Raw genomic sequence first — 18,850 nt, forward strand, 5'->3', positions numbered from 1 at the left:
TATGCTTGCATTGATGAGAACTCTTACTTAAAAATCCCCTCATTTTATCTGTTGCATGTTGATCTATTTTTAAATTTACATATTAATGTTGAAACCCATTTTTATATGTATAGACCCATATATACTTTATATATGGAATTTCTTCCACTTTTTAAGGAAATGTATTTTTTCCAAATGCTGCCACTGTTATAGTCTTAGACAAAAAGAGCTTCACTACAGAGATTAATAACAGCATGGACAGGGCAAAATAATCTTTTTCCATGCTACCTTATCACAGAGCTGCTAAACCACCTCTGGCCAAGTTCCTTCTCTGTAAACATTAAATCTTCAAGTGCTGAATAAATGATGGCATTTGTAACCTTTGCCAAAGATCTGCAACAAATTTCACACACACATGAAAGAACAACCAGAGGACTGTAATTTCTGGGCACCTATATCACCTGGCAATAACCAGTGATCCAGAGGAATACAGTTTACTGCATTTTGACTGAGTGAACAGTCACTGATAAGATTAGAATTTGAATTTAAACTTAGGAAAATTAAATGTTTTCTTTGCCCACTTTCTTTGTTTCTTCATTACATCCTTCAAATTAGCTAACTTGACTTATAGTTGTCCTGTTTACTGAGCAAATCTCTTTACAATTACATTTGAAATGGCCAGAGATCATCATCCTAAAGAGATTCAAAATAGTACTTCCTCCAGACTTTGCAGGCTCACCCTTTGCAGCTCACAGTATCAATATATGTTTTAGAGTATGGAACCTACCATTCATAACATTGGACAATGTGGTCACTCCTAAAGAAAGGGATACTTACTATTCATGACTTTACTGAGTCATCTACCAGTGGTGGTGGTGGGGGGAATCAGTAAAAAAACAGTGGCAATGATTTTACTTAAACTGGGCCTTATATTTTTCTTCTTAACAGCTAATCTTGATGAAAGAGTCTTCTTAGAGATTTTAAGAAAGACTGAATTCATCACTCCTGACAGTTTTCATCAACTCAAATTACAAAGCAATTTTGATTAGTGCAGAGGACTACAAGGATGAATTCTGCACTGTTTTCTTGGCTCCTGCTTTCCTTGCAAGCTGCTCACACAGAATCACAGTGAGGAATTCCTCTTCTTCCAAGATGATCTTAAATTCAGCAAACAATCCCATCTCATCTCCCCATTAGTGCTTGGATATGATCACACACATACATGACTTACATCCTGTATTTGGGAGAGCAGAGTGATGTGACTCCCTATGGTCCCTTCCAAAGTTTTCTCTACGAACACACAGAAGACTCATAGGAGAAGTTGCAAGGTGTCCTGCGTCCTTTGCAACTTCTGTCTAGCATTCTGCAATCCTCCCAGAGACAAATGAAAGTCAGCTTTGGACCAGGACAGATAAGCTTAGCTAAGGCAACACTTACAAGCAGCAGCAGCTAGCCAAAAGGATGATTTCACCTTCTACTAGGGGTTTCTTCCTCAAAGCAAAGTAGAGGATTGCTTCCAAGCTTGGTTGGATTCAACACCAATTTCAGGTTTATCAACTGCAACAGTACTCTCAACTAATAAAGGCAACTTTTACTGTAACTATTCCTATCCAGCAAAGATGTTACAAATTTTATCTGCATTTTAAACAGCTCCAGGGGACATCACTCAAGTTTCTTCTATTTAGAAGTAATGATGGGTCTAGCACAGCAACTGTAATTATCAAGTGGCCTATTTGTAAGGTAAGGGAGACTAGCAAAAACTCACCACGTGAATATGCCACACACTCCACTTCCTCCTCTGTGGAGCATTTCAGAGCTTTGCTTTTTCATACTACTCTGCATGATGACTAGGACACAGATAACCCCATAGCGTTAGAAACTGTGAAGCTGCTGTGCAGGTTAGGAAGAAGGACACGCTATTCTTTACAGAGGGCCTCCAGACACAAATCTCAAGTCAGTGTGAGCTTATCGCATGCACTGCTCTCTCCTTCTATTCTTCCGACAAATTAAAATCCTTCATTTACAACAGTTAAGACAATAGTAATAGTAGAAGAAATTATTCTTTGGAATAATTTCAAAATTCTCCCTTTTTTCAACTATTTTTGGCAAGCTTAAGGAGATTTGAAAAATATATTCAACTCTTCCTTAAGAAATGTGAACTGCAAAAATTAAGGTGACTGAAATGTGTAAGGTTGCAATGCACAAGGTTTGTGTTAACTGTTTCTCTACGTTTTCTAGACATGAAGCAAAAATACCAAAGTCTTGCCAGAGAGTGTGATTCAAAAAGACCTGAAGCACAGACTTTGACCATAAGTTAAGACTGACTGAATTCAAACTGTGAGTACTCCTGGATCAGCATTGTAGTCTACTGAAAAGATCTTATCCAGCAAGATTTCAGCCTTACTTCAAGCATTTCATTCAGCTTGGACAGAAGTAGAATGGACAGCTGTACTTTGATGAACTGGTATGTATTTTTAGTTGATTCACCTTCATATGTTATTACTAATAAACTGACATATGTGTGGCAAACTGTCAAAATGCATTACTCAAAACAACCTTTTTTAATAGAATTTTTACACAGCAACAGAAATACTTCTTTTCAATTGAGACCTTCAAATGTTTTTCAGGGGAGGGGAGACTGGGGAATTTTATTTGCTAGAAGTCAGCCTGGGACAACAGTACAATGAAGTGTTCCTTTAGGAAAAGAGTTGATTAACCAAAACCAACACCATATTTACACAAACTCCGATAAGGACAATGAAATCTCATATCTCAGAATATAAACAGTTGCCACAGTCACCATGGAAGTATTTCTCAGCTCACTACTCCACCGCAAGGGCAGGGTGAGTAAGGCAGGAGAGGAAGTGGTGCCTTATTCTGAGCTAAAGAGAATGCATAAGACAAACAGATCTGCTGTATTAAATCTTATGTTCCTTAGTCTTTGCCATCTGGCAAGTGATCCGTGGCTCATGTGAAACGAGTGGGTGGTCATGGTCCAGTTTGTACTAGACGTTTCTCAGGATCACAGAAAAACAAAACCAAACACTGCAACTGGCACCAACAGTTGCTCTTGTTAGCAGATTTCAACAGGCGAAGGACCAAACAAAACTGAAGACTAAACCTCTCCCTCCTACAGAACTAGTCACAATTTCAGGAAGAGAAAAAAGCAAGTCTGTATAACAGAGAGGGAAAGTTTGCAATGTCTCCGGCTCTGTCCTTCAGTTTCGGGTAAAGAAAGCAGAGATTTCAGCCCTTGTGACAAACAGTGACTTTACCTGCCCTGTTCTGACAATTCACCTTCTGTGAGTACAAGCTTTGGAGTCTGGAATTTACAGCACTGATCTCTTTCTCTGGGTGGACCAGATCCTAAAATAACCTGACATCATATAAAGTTATCATCTAAAAAAAATTAAATAAATGTCATCTTAGCACTACATGCTCAACAGAGGGATAAGTGACCGTGCAGGGCCCAACCTGGGACATTGCTGCCAGCCTTAAATTAGTTTTAATAACAGCTGTGAAAAGTGAAAGTTTTTTTATAAAGCTTTATTAATAAATGAACAACAATGCTTAACAGGTTTTCCGCATTGCAGAATTATGTTTCAAAGGTTATCCTGCTGAAAAAGAGCCAAACACTACAGCATTTATGGTGTTTTACATTTAATACAATGCAGACTTTTCAAGCACAAATACCTTTAATGGAAACCATATGGTAAAGGCAGACTTGCTTTTCCTTAACCTGGAATGCTTTCATTCTGAACTTCAAGTTAAAAAGGGGTTCAGGATGGGATATCAGAATCACAGAATACTCTTAGTTCGAAGGGACCCACAAGGATCATCAAAGTCCAACTGCTGGCCTTACACAGGACAGCCTCAAGAGTCACACCATGTGCCTGAGAGTGTTGCCCACACACTTCTTGAACTCTGTCAGGCTTGGGGCTGTGACCACTTCCCTGGGGAGCCTGTTCCAGTGCCCAACCACCCTCTGGGTGAAGAACCTTTACCTAACCTCCCCTGACATAGCTTCATGCCACTCCCTCAGGTCCTGTCACTGGGTCACCAGAGAGAAGAGATCAGTGTCTGTGCCTCTGCTTTCCCTCATGAGGAAGTTTTAGACCACAGTGAGGTCTCCCCTCAGTCTCACTCTGGATGAACAAGTCAAGTGATCTCAGACACTCCTCATACAGCTTCCCCTCCAGGCCCTTCACCATCTTTGTTGCCCTCCTTTAGACACTAAGAGCTTAATATCTTTCTCATATTCTGGTGCCCAAAACTGCACACAATATTCAAGGTGAGGCCATACCAGTGCAGAGCAGAGCGGGACAATCCCATCCTTCAACTGGCTGGTGATGCTTTGCCTGATGCCCCCAGGACACGGTTGGCCCTCCTGGCTGCCACGGCACTGCTGACTCATACTCAACTTCCCACCAGCCAGTACTCTGAGGTCCCTTTCCATGGCACCACCATAAATTCCTTTTATTTCAAAGAAGAACACTCATTTAGCATACAGCCATAGTGTGAAATGGCACCATTAGGTATTTTTAATTCAACATACCAACTCACTGAGCAATTTTAAATCATACTTCAGCCCTGGCTGAACAGCAAAAGCAAACCCTAACTCCTGTTTGCTCAAAACACATCAAAGCAACTACACAAAGGCAAGCTGGATTGTACTCTGTTTCCAGCATCAGAGAATGAATACTTAAATAACATTTATGTTATTTACTTCTAAGATTTTGCTTAGTAGCTTATAATTTTGAAATAAAGAATTTAGACAAATAATCTTGTGAGTTCTCAACAGTTCTCCTTTCACAAACAAAAACTTACATGGGAACACTAAGTATCCAGACAAAAATACTAATCTGACTAAATTTATAGCAGTAATTAAAGAAAGAAAACCATTTTTTTTCTTCAAATATCTAATATTTTAATCTTAAATATTTTTTGCAATGACTGTGAATAAACAATCCCAGATCAAAGGAATTTTTTACATTGTTCCCTTCTACTTCCCCAATTTTCAAGGATATACCTGACTTCTTAGAATCAGAGGGAGCTTGTCACATCAGCAAGAAAAAAAAAAAAAAAGGCATTTTTCAGACTTGCTGAACACACATGTTTGACACAGTAGATCACATGTCTGGGAGATCATGATTTTTCTGTGATTGCTTTTCAGTATTCAGTATACAGTCATTACAGTAAACGTGAAGAATTCTAGATGTTAAAAGAAAGAAAAGTTACTACTGCACAGAAATGTAACATACAAATACACACTTCACTATCCTTTAATGAAAAAATCAGCAAAGGCAAGGATGCGCTAAGGTAAAATTACTGTGGTTTGCTTAGCTATACTTTCTCTTGTTTGGGCATAGCAGTATACAGCCTTGAATTAACAGGAAACTTCTTTCATCTGCCTGATGATACATATCAATGATGAAGTCTTTTAGAGGGCAGATCATATTTCTAGGTGCTTAAATATGTTGACATTTTAACAACACATATTCTTAACTTGTATTAGTCTAGCGATAGCAGGCTCCCAGCACCCCAGCAAAGTTGGTCAAAATGCATCTAGGCCCCAGCAGCTGCAAGAAGATCCCAACTGACTTACATTTTCCTGCAAGTCCTTTTTAGAAACAAACTTCCTAAACAAAAACAAGGCATAACAAACACAAGAGGCAACCAACATTAAACAAATTCTAAAGCTGTATCTTCACTGCAATCAGCACAAGCAGGCACGCTGGTGCTAGCTTTACTCCAACAAGAGCAGAGGAGAGCAGAGCAGCAGAGGCTGGAGGGCACACGGCTCAGGCTTGCTGGAAACACTGGGTGCTTGGACAGGTTGCTGGTTCAGATGTGCTCACACATGCTGCAACTGTGCCTGCTGCATTACTGTCGACATAGTGTAAATGTACTGATCAGGAAATCAATCTGTTAGGGTCACATATTTATTAATTCTAAAGTAGAGGTGAAAAATAAATTGTTAATGTCCTGAGAGGTAATATATTTGTCTGAATTCAATAAAGAAAAACCAGCATTCACATTTGCACAATGTTTTTTTTCTGCTTGCAAAAACAGTTTCTCCAAATCTCTCAGGGCAAGATTAGAAGATTTCAAGACTGATGAGTCAACCAGGAGCCTAAATACTTAAAAATATAATTTATAATGGAATACTACAGAACTCAGTTTGTTATGACACATACTGCTTTTCTGAAGTCATCAGACTTAGCTGCTATACAATTTTTAACCAGTGGACAAAGCAGTGCAAATATAAAATTTGATAAGGTTCTGAAGAAAAGGAAAAAACCCTACCAACACAACGCGATAAAAAAACCCCTAAAAACAAAACCACATCAACACCAAGCAGTTGAATCATTTGCCAGTATACACATCCAGCTCTGTGAAAGAAGGGTAGAGAAAGGTCACTGAACTGTTCTCTTCTGTCTAGCCTATTCGGTTGGGCTTGTAGATCCCTTAAAGTACACGAGCAGAAATTAAGGATGAGTATTTCTTGATTTTAACAGACCACATATATTATCTGTGGTTGTTACAAACAGGGTAAGTCCAGGGTAATCACTGTCACCTGTTGGAGAGAGAGCACTTTCAAAAACTATTTTAGTATCTGATATTGCTCATGTACTAGTTAAAGAAACTGCCTTGAATTAAAACACATGGCATGCCAAGAGCTATTATACTGATAGCTTAATCTGGGTCTTTAATCCCAAAATAGGAAACTATACAGACCTAGTTCAATAGGCTTCCTGTAGGATGGGTTTCTGCTAACATTTTACATGAGTGTAATGTCAAATAGAAGATAAACAGCACTATTTTCTTGAAGGCAGAGAGAACATGAGCAGTTTGTGAAGAGAGAGAACGGCACTAATTTTTCCAATAAAGTTGTTCAATGGAAGACATTATGGAATTACAACCTAAAAGAAGCATGTAAAATAAATAGGCATTTTTATCTTTTTAACACCTGGAGATTACAAGATGACTCCTGTGCATAAATATAAGTTCTGTAATGTCACTGAAGTATAGCCACACCTGAGGTCAGAAGAAAGCTGCTTTTCAAGAGCATATATGTCATCCAACTGCTTATCACAAAAGCCATACTTTTTATAGCAAGGACAATATAAGTAAAGGACATTCAGCAACTTAATGAGTAACAGTCTGTGTAAAAATTCCCTAAAATAAATATTTTAACTATAGCAACTAGTCTGGGCCTTGGCTTCATACCTTCTCATAAAAGTTGACTTTAAACCATGCAGGATTCTCTAAAACTATATCCCAAGATCTACTGTCCCACCATAATAGGAATGTCCTACATACAAAGTGTTTCTGTGGAGATTGCTCTTCCAAACACTGTCCCAGCTCCATTCTCCCTCTCCTGGATTATTTGGAAAACTCATAACCTGATACCTGGCAATGTCAACACTTCAGACTGACTGTAGCACTAAGAAAGCAGCTTTAGAACAGACAACACATCCAGCCCCAGTTGGGTCTGAAAAGGATGGTGACAACTTGTCAGGAAGAAGTTCTAAAAGAAAGAAAAAAGTCAGTGTTAATGACTGATGAGACTGACTGAAGATTTAAAGATGTAACTGTAGACCTTCTTTAAATAATAAATCACAGTAGGAGGGACAATAGACAGTAAAAGCCTAAGAAATCTCAGGATTATCAACAGAGAAATTACTTATTCTTCTACAATGAATTGTACTTTGGAGATTAATTTCATAATTTATATTTACCTCAGAGAAAACTGCCCAACACCAATTAAGTAGAGTTTATCAGATAGCTTTTAAAAAACAAAACAAAACAAAACACCACAACAAATGCCTCATGGTAACAGAGTACCAAGGTGAATAAATGCACTGACAAAAATGGTGGAGAGAGACCAGCAGATATTTAGGGCACGGGACAACTCATATCTACTATGGAAGGACAGAGGATTTAGTTAACCCTGCCAGGATTTGAGTCTGTGATTCAAGAGAAAATGTTATGCATAAACCACATCAGCATTCTCTACAGTGCTACACCAGACATGCTGACATCCCTCCTCAACAGCTTCTCAAAAGCTAAATCATATAACATTATATGAACGCTTGATTAGAATTTTGGAAGCCAACAGGGAGAAGAAAATATTTCGTACCAGTTGAAATGTTTTCCTTGTCACTTTTTAATCACATTTTCTGTGAGGGCACTACAGAAAAAAATTATGGTTCCTCCTAGATCTTAGATCTTTCCATTTTGAAAAGCTAAACTTTCTTAGGATCTAGTTCATGTATATTATAACATCCTTTATACTTAAGATATTTCTGTAGTTCAACACCAACCATAAGGCAGGCCTGTCTGATTGCTAGGAGGTATCAAATTACTGGTATCAAATATATCAAACAGATATATATCAAACAGTTACAGAAACTGTTAAAACCAACTGATATCAGAACTGCCAAATCTACAGAATCACTGAAGCACTCACGAAAAATTTGGAAAAGATCACCTGTTTAGTTTATAACCACAGCTGTACTGTAACACAGTATTTGATTCCATTCTAATTTTTTAATACAGCTTGTGTAATATACAAATGTAGCAACAACACTGTACTGCATCAAACACCATGCTCAAGTCTAACACAAAAATAGTATCCAGAATGAGACAACGTGGTCTGTAGATTAATGTTCAGGCTGCTGCTAAACCCCTGTGATTTTAGTCAAGTAATCCCAATCCAGCTGCAAGTACTGATCCCTGTGCACAGCCCAGATGGCAGACATCTGTCCCAGAAGCTGATTATAAGCATCTGCCTATATTAGGTGGATTCAAACTTACAACTCTCGCTTCAAAAAGAAAATGTTCTCCTAGTCAAACTGACATAAATTGTAATCCAGACTCTCTATGCCCTTCCGTTCATCTTTGGCCTCTGCAGAGTGAAAAAATAAACAGGGAAAATTCTTACTGCTTAAGACCATGCAAAAATTAATCCTGTCTCTATGTGACAGTCAGGAGGGACGGTACTCCTCTTGACCATGCACAAGTTTATATATAGATGTTAATTAAAAAAATCTACATTTGCACAGAATACCACTCAGAGCAAGATGTAGGAATGTTCTTTCAAAACAATGCTCTAATGGATTACAATCAGACTCTTCACTGTTCTCTCTCAGGTCCCCTTACACCTGCAATAGATCTTGATTCTGCTACACTGGCCCATACAGCAGTCCAGTATCTAGATCTGTAGAACACCAATATCATTCAGATTATGGTAGCACCCATAAACTCTATTCACAGACCAGGACTGTGCTTGTACATCCTGCACTGTACAACCCCAGATGAACAGACCAACACCACACCCAATCTGCCTATCCTGCTCCAAAAGACCTTTAGTGAACAACTCTGCAGATAGCTCCAGTGCAAGTCTGTCTACTGCATCCAGTGGATAAGGAAGTAGTTTCACAATTGGATCAGACCAATGGTTTATCTAACCCAGCACCTTGACCCTGCAAGTGGCAACAGGAGAGCACATCGTACTTGAGAAAGTGGTTGAGCTATTCCTCTTGAACTTCCTTACCAACTACATTCATTAAGGTAGGTATGTTAGATGCTATTTTCTTTAGAATCTGCTTATGGCATGTGATTCTGAATTTGCGTTATCTCATTTGCATCACCTGACTTCTGGATGGGATTTTCTTTGGTTTTTTTCATTTTCAATAATCGAAAGAAAAATCTGAGTTTAAAATTCTTCTAACAGCTGCTTCTGGAATTAGTAGAAACACGCTCTTCAGTCCTCAGTAACACAGCTCTTTCTCTACTTGCTGACTCCTCTATTTGCAGATTTCTAAGCTATTCTTAGGTAAGACATCATTTCATAGAATCCTAGTGAGTTGATCCCTGGGTTGAAAGAGACTCACAAGAATCATTGATTCCAGCTCTTAGTCCTGCACAGCACCATCCCCAAGAGTCACACCACGTGCCTGAGTGTATCATCCAAATCCTTCTTGAACTGTCAGGTTTGGTGCTGCTGCCACTTCCCTAGGGAGTCTTATCCAGGGCTCCCATTCTTTATTTAACAGAGAATTGCATGTAGAAACTTCACCCATAATAAGGTCAAGGAGCTATTGAACATCAGATTTAAAGCATTTCTTGATTGACTGAAGTTCTTAGGGATGGATGCCAGAAAAGCTGATATGGGACAAGTTAGCCTTGTTGCTACAGTTGCTAGGCTCAGTTGCTACATTTCAGTGTACTGTAGTTTTCATACTTGCTTAATTCAATAAAATCAGAATCTGACCTACTTAACAAAGTGTCAGTATTTCCAAAGGAGAAACAAACCCTCAAAACACTGTGTAGACACAGACCTTAACACACAGTGCACTGTTCAGTGACCCAGACTTTGGATACCACGCTCTGAAGCAGTAATAATGCATTTGTAGTCCCATGTCCCATCAGTCATCCTGGTGAAGCCATGTCTCAAATGCATGTTTGATATGCCCAGCTAATACATGTTCACATTTTTGCATGTTTGCTTTTTCAAGTTAGGCCCATTATTCATCAGCCTTAGGTGCACATGTTATCCTAAAGAAGAACTACATAAATGCCATCCACCTTAAATAATGAGTGATCCATTCCTATATAGTCATAAAACATGACCACCAACTTGTAGTTAAGGATCAAAATATGGGGAGGGTAAAGCTCAGATTAATCTCACCTAAGTGGTTCAGTAAACAGCATAGGCTTGGCATCCTTCCCTTCCCAGGATTCCCTTAGAGTTATAGGAAAAGAGATGCAAGGGAGCATTATTTATTGGAGGAAACAGAGATAGCAGAGGTTTCTGTGTAGTCAGGTGAAGTCTGACATAAAAAAAGATCTGCCACATACAGCTCAACTTGGCAGGTAAATCAGCCACCGATGAAATAGTTTGTGTGATACTGTAGTCTGTAGACACAGATTCAGTGTCCTGCTCTAACTTTTAATCAGAGAAAAGAAAGCTTAATGTTGCTCTAAGACTCAAGGAGTTTTTCTAAAGCCTTACATGAAGTCAAACATTCACTCATATCACTTACAACAGAAAACTGCCATCATTTGGTAAAGTATTTCAGTTGCTAGCAAGCTGCATTGTACTTGAAATGGCAAACTACAGGTGAAGACCTCACAGATCCAACTTGACATCCTGCTTCATTCACTCTCTCCCCCTTGGTCTTATCAAACACATCAGAGACTACAACAGGAAGGTACTTGTTAATGCTTACACTGCTCAAAGCCTCAATGACATTGCCTGTTTTCTCAGGCTAACCCACAGTATGCATTTCACGGTCAAGGAAAGTGCCATAAAATAAATAATTAAAAACAAGTAGATGATGATTACTGCTTTGGAACTCCAATACAGAATATGGAAACATCTTTTTGAACGTTTATACTTACATAAACTCCTCAAAGGTACAAAAGCAGACTGAGACTTAAAACCTAAGCTATTGTCTTAAAAATGTTTTCCTAGGCCAGCACCACAGAAAACTACAGTGGCCAACAGACCAGACCTTAAATTCCTTTCCTTTCAAAGCATTTAATTCAATGCTATCAAGCAAAAAAAAAAGTAGCTTTAACCATAGAACAGATTTTCTAGGAGATTCCAATTGGATTAAATCAATTTCTACATCAAAGTTTCAAGACTTGTAACTGCCTTTTCTAAGGCTGAGGGGCTGCAAATGAACAAGAAAACCCTCCAGCTCCAGATTCAAACAAAACCACAGGCTTCTAATTCTTCACTGCAAACACCATGTATATACACAGACCTCTGGAGCAGGGCCCTCAGCCAGCTCTCAGACTGAGGGTCTTAAAGTACAAACATCCTGAATCAAGCACAACTGTGTCCACCTGCATCCATATGCCTGATTGTTTTCATGCACCTGACTCAAGTCCACTGTAACACTTTCTGCAGACCAGGTCAGGTTCCCAGTTCCTCTAATTCCTAGACGCCCTCTCAGCCACACCAGCTGCAGAAAGATGTCCCAGAAACTCAAACTGGAGAGAAGCAGCTTATGAATCTGCAGCTAAAAGAAAGTAACAGCTGTAACCTCAAGGTATAGTATTTCAAAATGACTGTGTTGTACAGGGCTCACTTGTGCTGACAGACACTGCTGACTAGGGCAGTGCATCTCTGCCCACTGATGGCCGACCTCAGCAGAGGGCATTCCAGTTGTAATCTAACTTCTGTTCACCAGACGTGTCCCACTGCTGGAAAACCAGTGATGTTGCAAGTGTGGGAAAGCCCCATGTCATTGGTCTGCGTGAAAGGTGGTCTACAGTCCACAGGGTAGAAACAACACCATTATCTAGTCAACAGCACTTGGCATTCCTCTATCGCTCAAGCGTTCTCAGGGCCGCACAACCAAAGACTGGACTTACACAATCAGGATAACTTTTCTATTCCACCCTACTGTCAAATGCTTGCAAATTTTCATCTGGGGAAAGAAAAAAAAAAAGATCAGTATTTTTTTAGCTACACCCTTGAAGTTTCACTCGGCACTTAACAACAGAAACTAAACAAGGAGATGTCGAACACCATTTTCACTAACATGAAACTGAGGGTTTCACTCATGAACAAAATCAGGGAAACGAAGGTAAATTAAAATAACTATAATTTACAACTTCATCAGTTGTACACAAAGAGGTCTACAGGAATAATCACCCTATTTTTCTACCAATAAAGCACTGTCTTCTCTGCAGTATATTTTACAGTATACCAACCTAGCCGTTTCTGAAAGTTCCAAATATAGTAACTTTTGCCAGCTCCAAGAAAAATTTACTACATCCTTTCACTGGTACTTGGATCTTCAGCCCATTATAGTCACACATACTGAACTGAGCCAATAAGTCTTATGCTACATATGCCTCATCCAATACAAATGATTTCCAAATGTAATTCCATAGATCCACTGAAAAAGTGTAACTTAGAAGAGAATATTCAAAGCAAATTATTTCCACATACAAACATCTTTTTAAGGATCTCAAAGACAGACTTGATTGACTTCAAATACAAATGGAAATCACTGGTATTAAGGTAGTCATCTGTATTGTTTCAGAAATTAGCAAACCTGCAGACAGACTGGCCACTGCTATCACCTAAGACTATACAGAAAACATAGAGCAAAGCCAGGAACAAGGCCAAGCCTGCACAGTATGCTAATCTACCAATTACTTTGTAGATTTTCAAACTCAAAGGTGACAAAGTTTCAAAGGGCCATGACCATCGTTTCTTTATGCTACAGAAAGAGGAGAGGGGAAGAGAGGGAACACCACATGGATAAATCTGGGAGAGCCATTCAATTAAAGAAGTAGTAAACAGTATGAAGACATTTCTAATGTCTTCAAGATCAAGATCAAGTGAATTACTGGCAATTTAAGCAAATATTTTCTATCAAAGCATTACATGGGTATTGTTTTCACGCTTGGAAATGCTTCCCAGAACAAAGAGATTTTGTCATTCGTCTTCCGCCCCCCTCCCCCCCCTTAGTGAAAGCTTCTTGCAGAGGAAAAGAGAAAGAAGACATGAAAGTACACATGGAAGTGAGACATCTGCCCTTCTCTTTCTTGTCACCAGTTTAGAAAAATATAATAAGAAAAAGGTAGCTTTTTCTTTCAGAAGTCCCACCTGTGAAATTTTGAGTCAACACAACTGTACAGCTGTGCAGAATGAACTGGATTTTAAGGACTCTATCAATAAAATAATTGTGAATCACTTCTGAAGTCCCAGTTGAGACAATATTTTGCTTTTTGTCCACACTTAGGTAGTATTATGCTTTCCAAAAAATTGAAGTTTTAATTCTTTCTTTAAAGACTTGCCCCTCTCTGAAAGAGCTGATGTGTAACTAGAATGATCCTCCTTCCCCCCCAGGGATGCAGTGGCAGTCAGAACATCTCTTCAAGCACAACACTTGATTTCTAAGTTCTCAGACTTTACCACAAGTCTTTTAGTTGCAGTAAAGCCACAAGTGCTTTACCAGATCTAGCTACAGTAAAAACAACTCAAGGAATATAAATATCATCACACATTTGCAGACACTGGGCAGAACCCACAAATCTTTCTTTCTGGACAGCAGCCAGTGGGAGTTTCAGAGCCTGTAAGGATTTCCAAAAGGAAACAATTCAGCCTCCTATAACAAATGTGCTGTCCCTAAAGAATAGTGTCATGGAAATCAGAGCACATAGGAACGGGGTTTTAAAAAATAACATGCTGCAATGCTAACCAGCTTTCCAAACAATCCCTTAAAAGTAATTTTATACTGGGAAGTTACATTAAATGTAGAGAATTATTCCTCTCTTTCTCATCGTTAAGTAGATGTGCTTCTCAGAATCTGAAAGCTACTTCTTAGGAAGGATGGCTTATTCTTCCCTTCTTGAACCCAGCTGTATCTTAGAACTACGGTTTCTATCAGAAAACCAAATGGATAAGTGACCTGAGGAGGCTCCATCACTTTTTTCCTTGATGATTCCTGTCTAACATATTTAATTTACAAATCCACATGGTCAGGTGCTCTGTCTAAATACCATCAGGCTGTAAATTCTACATGGAGTCATATCTGACATCACCCCAGTAATGAAACAATTTTTCACTTGAAAATTAAATATTAATTCTTGAAAGAAGAACAGTCTGAATTTATTGTTTTCTTAAAGCTGTGCGTGTCCTCCTGATCCAATCCATACAAAAACTTATCTCTGTGAGTAGAACAAACATACTTCATTTCCAACATGATATATAACTTAATATAAGTTCTACTCAATTTTCTGACCAAACCAACTACCCCCTTCTAGGAAAAAAAAAAAAAAAAGAAAAGGAAGGAAAGAGGAATCGATGCTGTTAGTTACATGGTTCTAACAAAGTCCTTATCCATGTTGTACTCATTAGTATCAGTTAAAATTTTACTCATCTAATTCCCACATTGTTGTTGGCTGAAGAGGTTCACTGGCACATACATTCACTGAGCAAGCTGAAGGAGACAGAAAGGAGGCAACAAAGAACAAACTAAAGTACCACCCACCCCATGTATTTCCAGACAGGACAGTCAGTACAGGACAAGCAAAGACATCAAATCCATTTACTGGCTGGCCGTGCTTATTCAGTGCTAATGTTTACAGGAAGAAGTCTGTGAGCTGTGTGATTCCTCATCTATAGCACCAAAGGACCCAATTCCACAATCCTGAGGAGTAATTTCCATGCCAAATAATTCCATTACACACAAGCTTATGGAGAATATCCAGTTAATTTTTAACGCTTGAATAAGGCACTACAAAATGGACAGAATCAGCTCTGAATAAGCTAAAAATTAATAAAAGAAACAACTGATGAATTGTGAACATCTGGAATTTAATTGTGCAGGTTTGCAGCAGGGCTGAGACCAGTCTTCTAGATAAAGCTAGACTTCACTGTTTTCTATCTTACAAAACAACTTCAAATAACTTTAATAAATTAATAGCCTATAAATATTGTTGTAACTTTCCCCTCTGTAACACAAACACCTGCTTTCGGTCCTGTTCACACTTCCATTCATGCATGAACTGCATATACAAAGGGGGTGATTGTATCATTGAGTAAATGAGAGCACTGAAATCAAATCAAAACTAGTAACCCCCAATATTACAGCTTTCTGTTCCCAGCGCAAAGGCAAGGAGTCCATTTTAGCTAACCCTATACAAACCTCTTAGTACTGAATTGCGAAATAATGCTATTTGCAAATGATTACTTCCCCCAGTATGAAAACTCTACCACCTAGAGGCAAGCAAGACTGAACACATGGACTGTATTAAAGAGATCTGCTATTCGAGAAGCAAAACAGACAGAATTTCACTTGTCAGCTGCTCCACCCTTCTGTTCCCAGTGCTCTCTTACTTAACAGACTAAATGTACAAGACAATGTCCTTAAATGTTAATGACAATGAATACCTTCCAAAAATTACAAGATAAACCCAGATCTTTTATTTATACATGTAAAGCTGTTATCTTTACTATCTCTGACACTGAAAGCTGCATTTGATTTGGTTATGGGAGACTCAATGAAAACTTCTTACAATCCACGTTACTGCACTTCAATGACAATTCCCTTCCCAGAAATACCCAACTCCACACTGCAAATATATTATGCTCCTGAACTGTCTCAGAGATCATTGGACACTTCTGCATCAGCACTGCACCACAGCCTTTTGGCTGGTCAGCACTGTAGTCTCTCAGACCCTGTTGAGCAAAAAAGTATGCTTATACAAGTGATACCTTCTATCCTGAGGTATTTCCACTTGTCTCTACTGTTCCTTACTGTGCCAGGGACATGAGAGCCAGTCTGGTTACAGCTCCTGTGGAGATTTCTCCTATTTCAGGCTTAGGAACGTTTTACACTTGAATGTTTTTATAAAGAGTATCTGCTAGACATAACAAATACAAAACAGTGAATTAGGTTACTCTCAAATAGATGATGTCTAAGAAAAACCCCTCCAACAGCAAACAAACAAACAAACAAACAAAAATCAGCCCACCAAAAAGTGGAAAATATATTTTTGTGCCTGACATACAGAACATAATAAGTCACATGCAACAGGTGTTTGTAACAGCTTTTAATAGCTTACTGGCATTAACAGCATTTAGTGCTCAGATATCACAAGAATAATAATAAAAAAAGTATAAATATAAAGCAGAAGAGCATAATAAGGTAGCTGTTTCACATTTCAGAAGCATCATGACAGCAGCTCCAATGGCAACCGCTACTGTATTTGATCTCTGTTATTTCCTAAATGGAAGACTTCATGTTTACTCTGCTAAACTACAGGTATGATAAAACTATAGTTTTATTGCCTTACTTAACACAGTACAGAGCTATTCAGTTAATATATTCATGTTACATTACAACAGACTCCTTCACTAGACCTTGGCACTACTAGTTAGACAGTATCTTTGAGCTCCTGGATATGTTTTGGATTGAGGTCATGAAGTGAGTGACAGTATAAGTGAGGAAGAATAGAACACAGCCCCATCACAAGAAACCATAAGCTTGGGAAACCTAGTTAAAGAAAAGGAAGCTGTTCAAGTAATTTTTATTACCTTTCACAGATAATGAAACTTAGGTGAGAGTATCATAAACCTGGAGAAGAAAACAAAAAGCTGGAAGCTACTAAGGAGGTACCAATGAATTTCTTAAGCTCTTCTTTGCTGGCAGAACAGAAAGCAAAACTAATAAGCCCAAAATATACACTTTTTGCTAAGTTGAAACACTTAACTAGGATTACTTTAACTCACAAGTACCAGAAGAAACCAGCTCTCCTTTCTGGTTTTAAAAGAAAGCAAGTTCTTATTCATACCCTAATGGTTAACAGTTAGGGAAGGCATTATTAGCTTTATCATCACCAAGTTTTGTAATTGTGCAACTTATGGTTTTGGTTATAAATGCAAGAATACAACAGTCAGAAAATATCTTTGCTTTCAGAATCTCTTCTCCCTCTGAAGTATTACTGCCAGAAACAGTGCTAGTTTTGTCAGATAGACTATAGCATGCCTTACCTTAACTTGAGCAAGTATGAAAAGCACTGCTCTCAGTCATTTCTTGAAGGATCACTTTAATAACTTCCTTTAATTCAAACATTGTTTGTGGGCTTTCCTATAAATGCAGCCTAATATTCTCAACATTGTAGGCAATACTTCAACTCCTTGAAACTCTCTTTTTTTGTCTGCACTTACCACCATAAAAACAGCCTCAGGATTAAAAAACCAGTCAAGCTCTGCCTACGTGCCTCAAGAGAAAAGCAACATGGCCACCTGATCAAGATTAGAAACATTACACACATGAAAGTAGTTAGAGTGGTTAATCTGCTACTACACCTACAGTACCTGGGTGTAGGTGTGCCCTTTCTAACAATGTCAAGGTTGTACTCATTTAGCCAGGACCCATGAAAAGACAAACAGTTTCTGGGACTGAAACATAACTCAGTCTATTTAGACCATGGGGGTTTTCAACAGTGATTCAGAGCAGGAGAAGACTGAGGTCACTCCTCGGCCAGACGTGATGACTTAGGACAAAAATGTTTTAACTCCCTGTGAGTTGGATTGCTTTTGTTTTGAGGTAGTTCCTCTGACAAGCAGAAAGCAATTCGTTTAGTATAATAGAGCAGAATTTGATTTCTAACCTTAACAGACCTTTCTCTAGAAGAGATGGGTATCAGAACAAATGCATGTCACAGCTGATTCAACTGGACCAGGAACAGTAATAAAGGCAATCCTCTCAAAAAAGCTCAGCTTCTGGAGGCTTAAGATATTTCTACTTAGTATTTCAATTAAAGAACATCACTTGCCATTTCCTTATTCACAGATGTCTCTAAAAATCTGCATAAAAGCATTTTGGTTTCTATATTTACTCACAAACAGGCATGCAAGACACCAACTGAAGGAGAAGCACCTACACTGACCATCCCACCATGTGCTTATCTTATCTAACCTAGATGCAGAAAAAGCTGATGTGGCAGTGGAAAACAATGAAAGAGGCAATACAATTTGCAATTAATGTTAAAACAACATTTCCATTTTATGTATCCTATGAATATCAACTGGGCACTGCACATTTTAGATATATAAATGAAGTATTAAGCATAGGCATTTGGGAACATACAATGACTCGAGAATCAGATACACACAAAATATTAATAATTACTAAATTGAAAATACTAGAAAACAGCAATATTGAGAGGTTATGAGCAGTTCACAAAATTCTGATGTTCAGCTTTATCTCATTGTAATACTAATACTTTTTATTATCTGTATTTATTTTATCTGTATGCAGAGATACAAACAGCCTTTTCTATTAAAAAGAAAAATGAAGCTCTTCTCATTATTGTGTTTCTCCTGGATTGT

The 18,850-nt window shown here is 38.4% G+C and overlaps 1 protein-coding gene across 1 annotated transcript in view; it reads right to left on the reverse strand.

The window, feature by feature from the left end:
• Nucleotides 1–17,753, reverse strand: part of LOC114061339 (DNA repair protein RAD51 homolog 2-like) — a 307,326-nt gene extending 289,573 nt beyond the window's left edge. Inside the window, exon 1 of the mRNA XM_027891729.1 lies at nt 17,684–17,753. Coding sequence (XP_027747530.1) covers nt 17,684–17,689 — 6 coding nt within the window. The 5' untranslated portion in view covers nt 17,690–17,753. The remainder of the gene's footprint in view (nt 1–17,683) is intronic.
• Between the last annotated feature and the right edge of the window lie 1,097 nt (nt 17,754–18,850).

Source organism: Empidonax traillii, unplaced genomic scaffold (genome assembly GCF_003031625.1).
Source record: "Empidonax traillii isolate 1590-97213 ecotype Southwest subspecies unplaced genomic scaffold, ASM303162v1 scaffold328:size603334, whole genome shotgun sequence".
Lineage (NCBI taxonomy): Eukaryota > Metazoa > Chordata > Aves > Passeriformes > Tyrannidae > Empidonax > Empidonax traillii.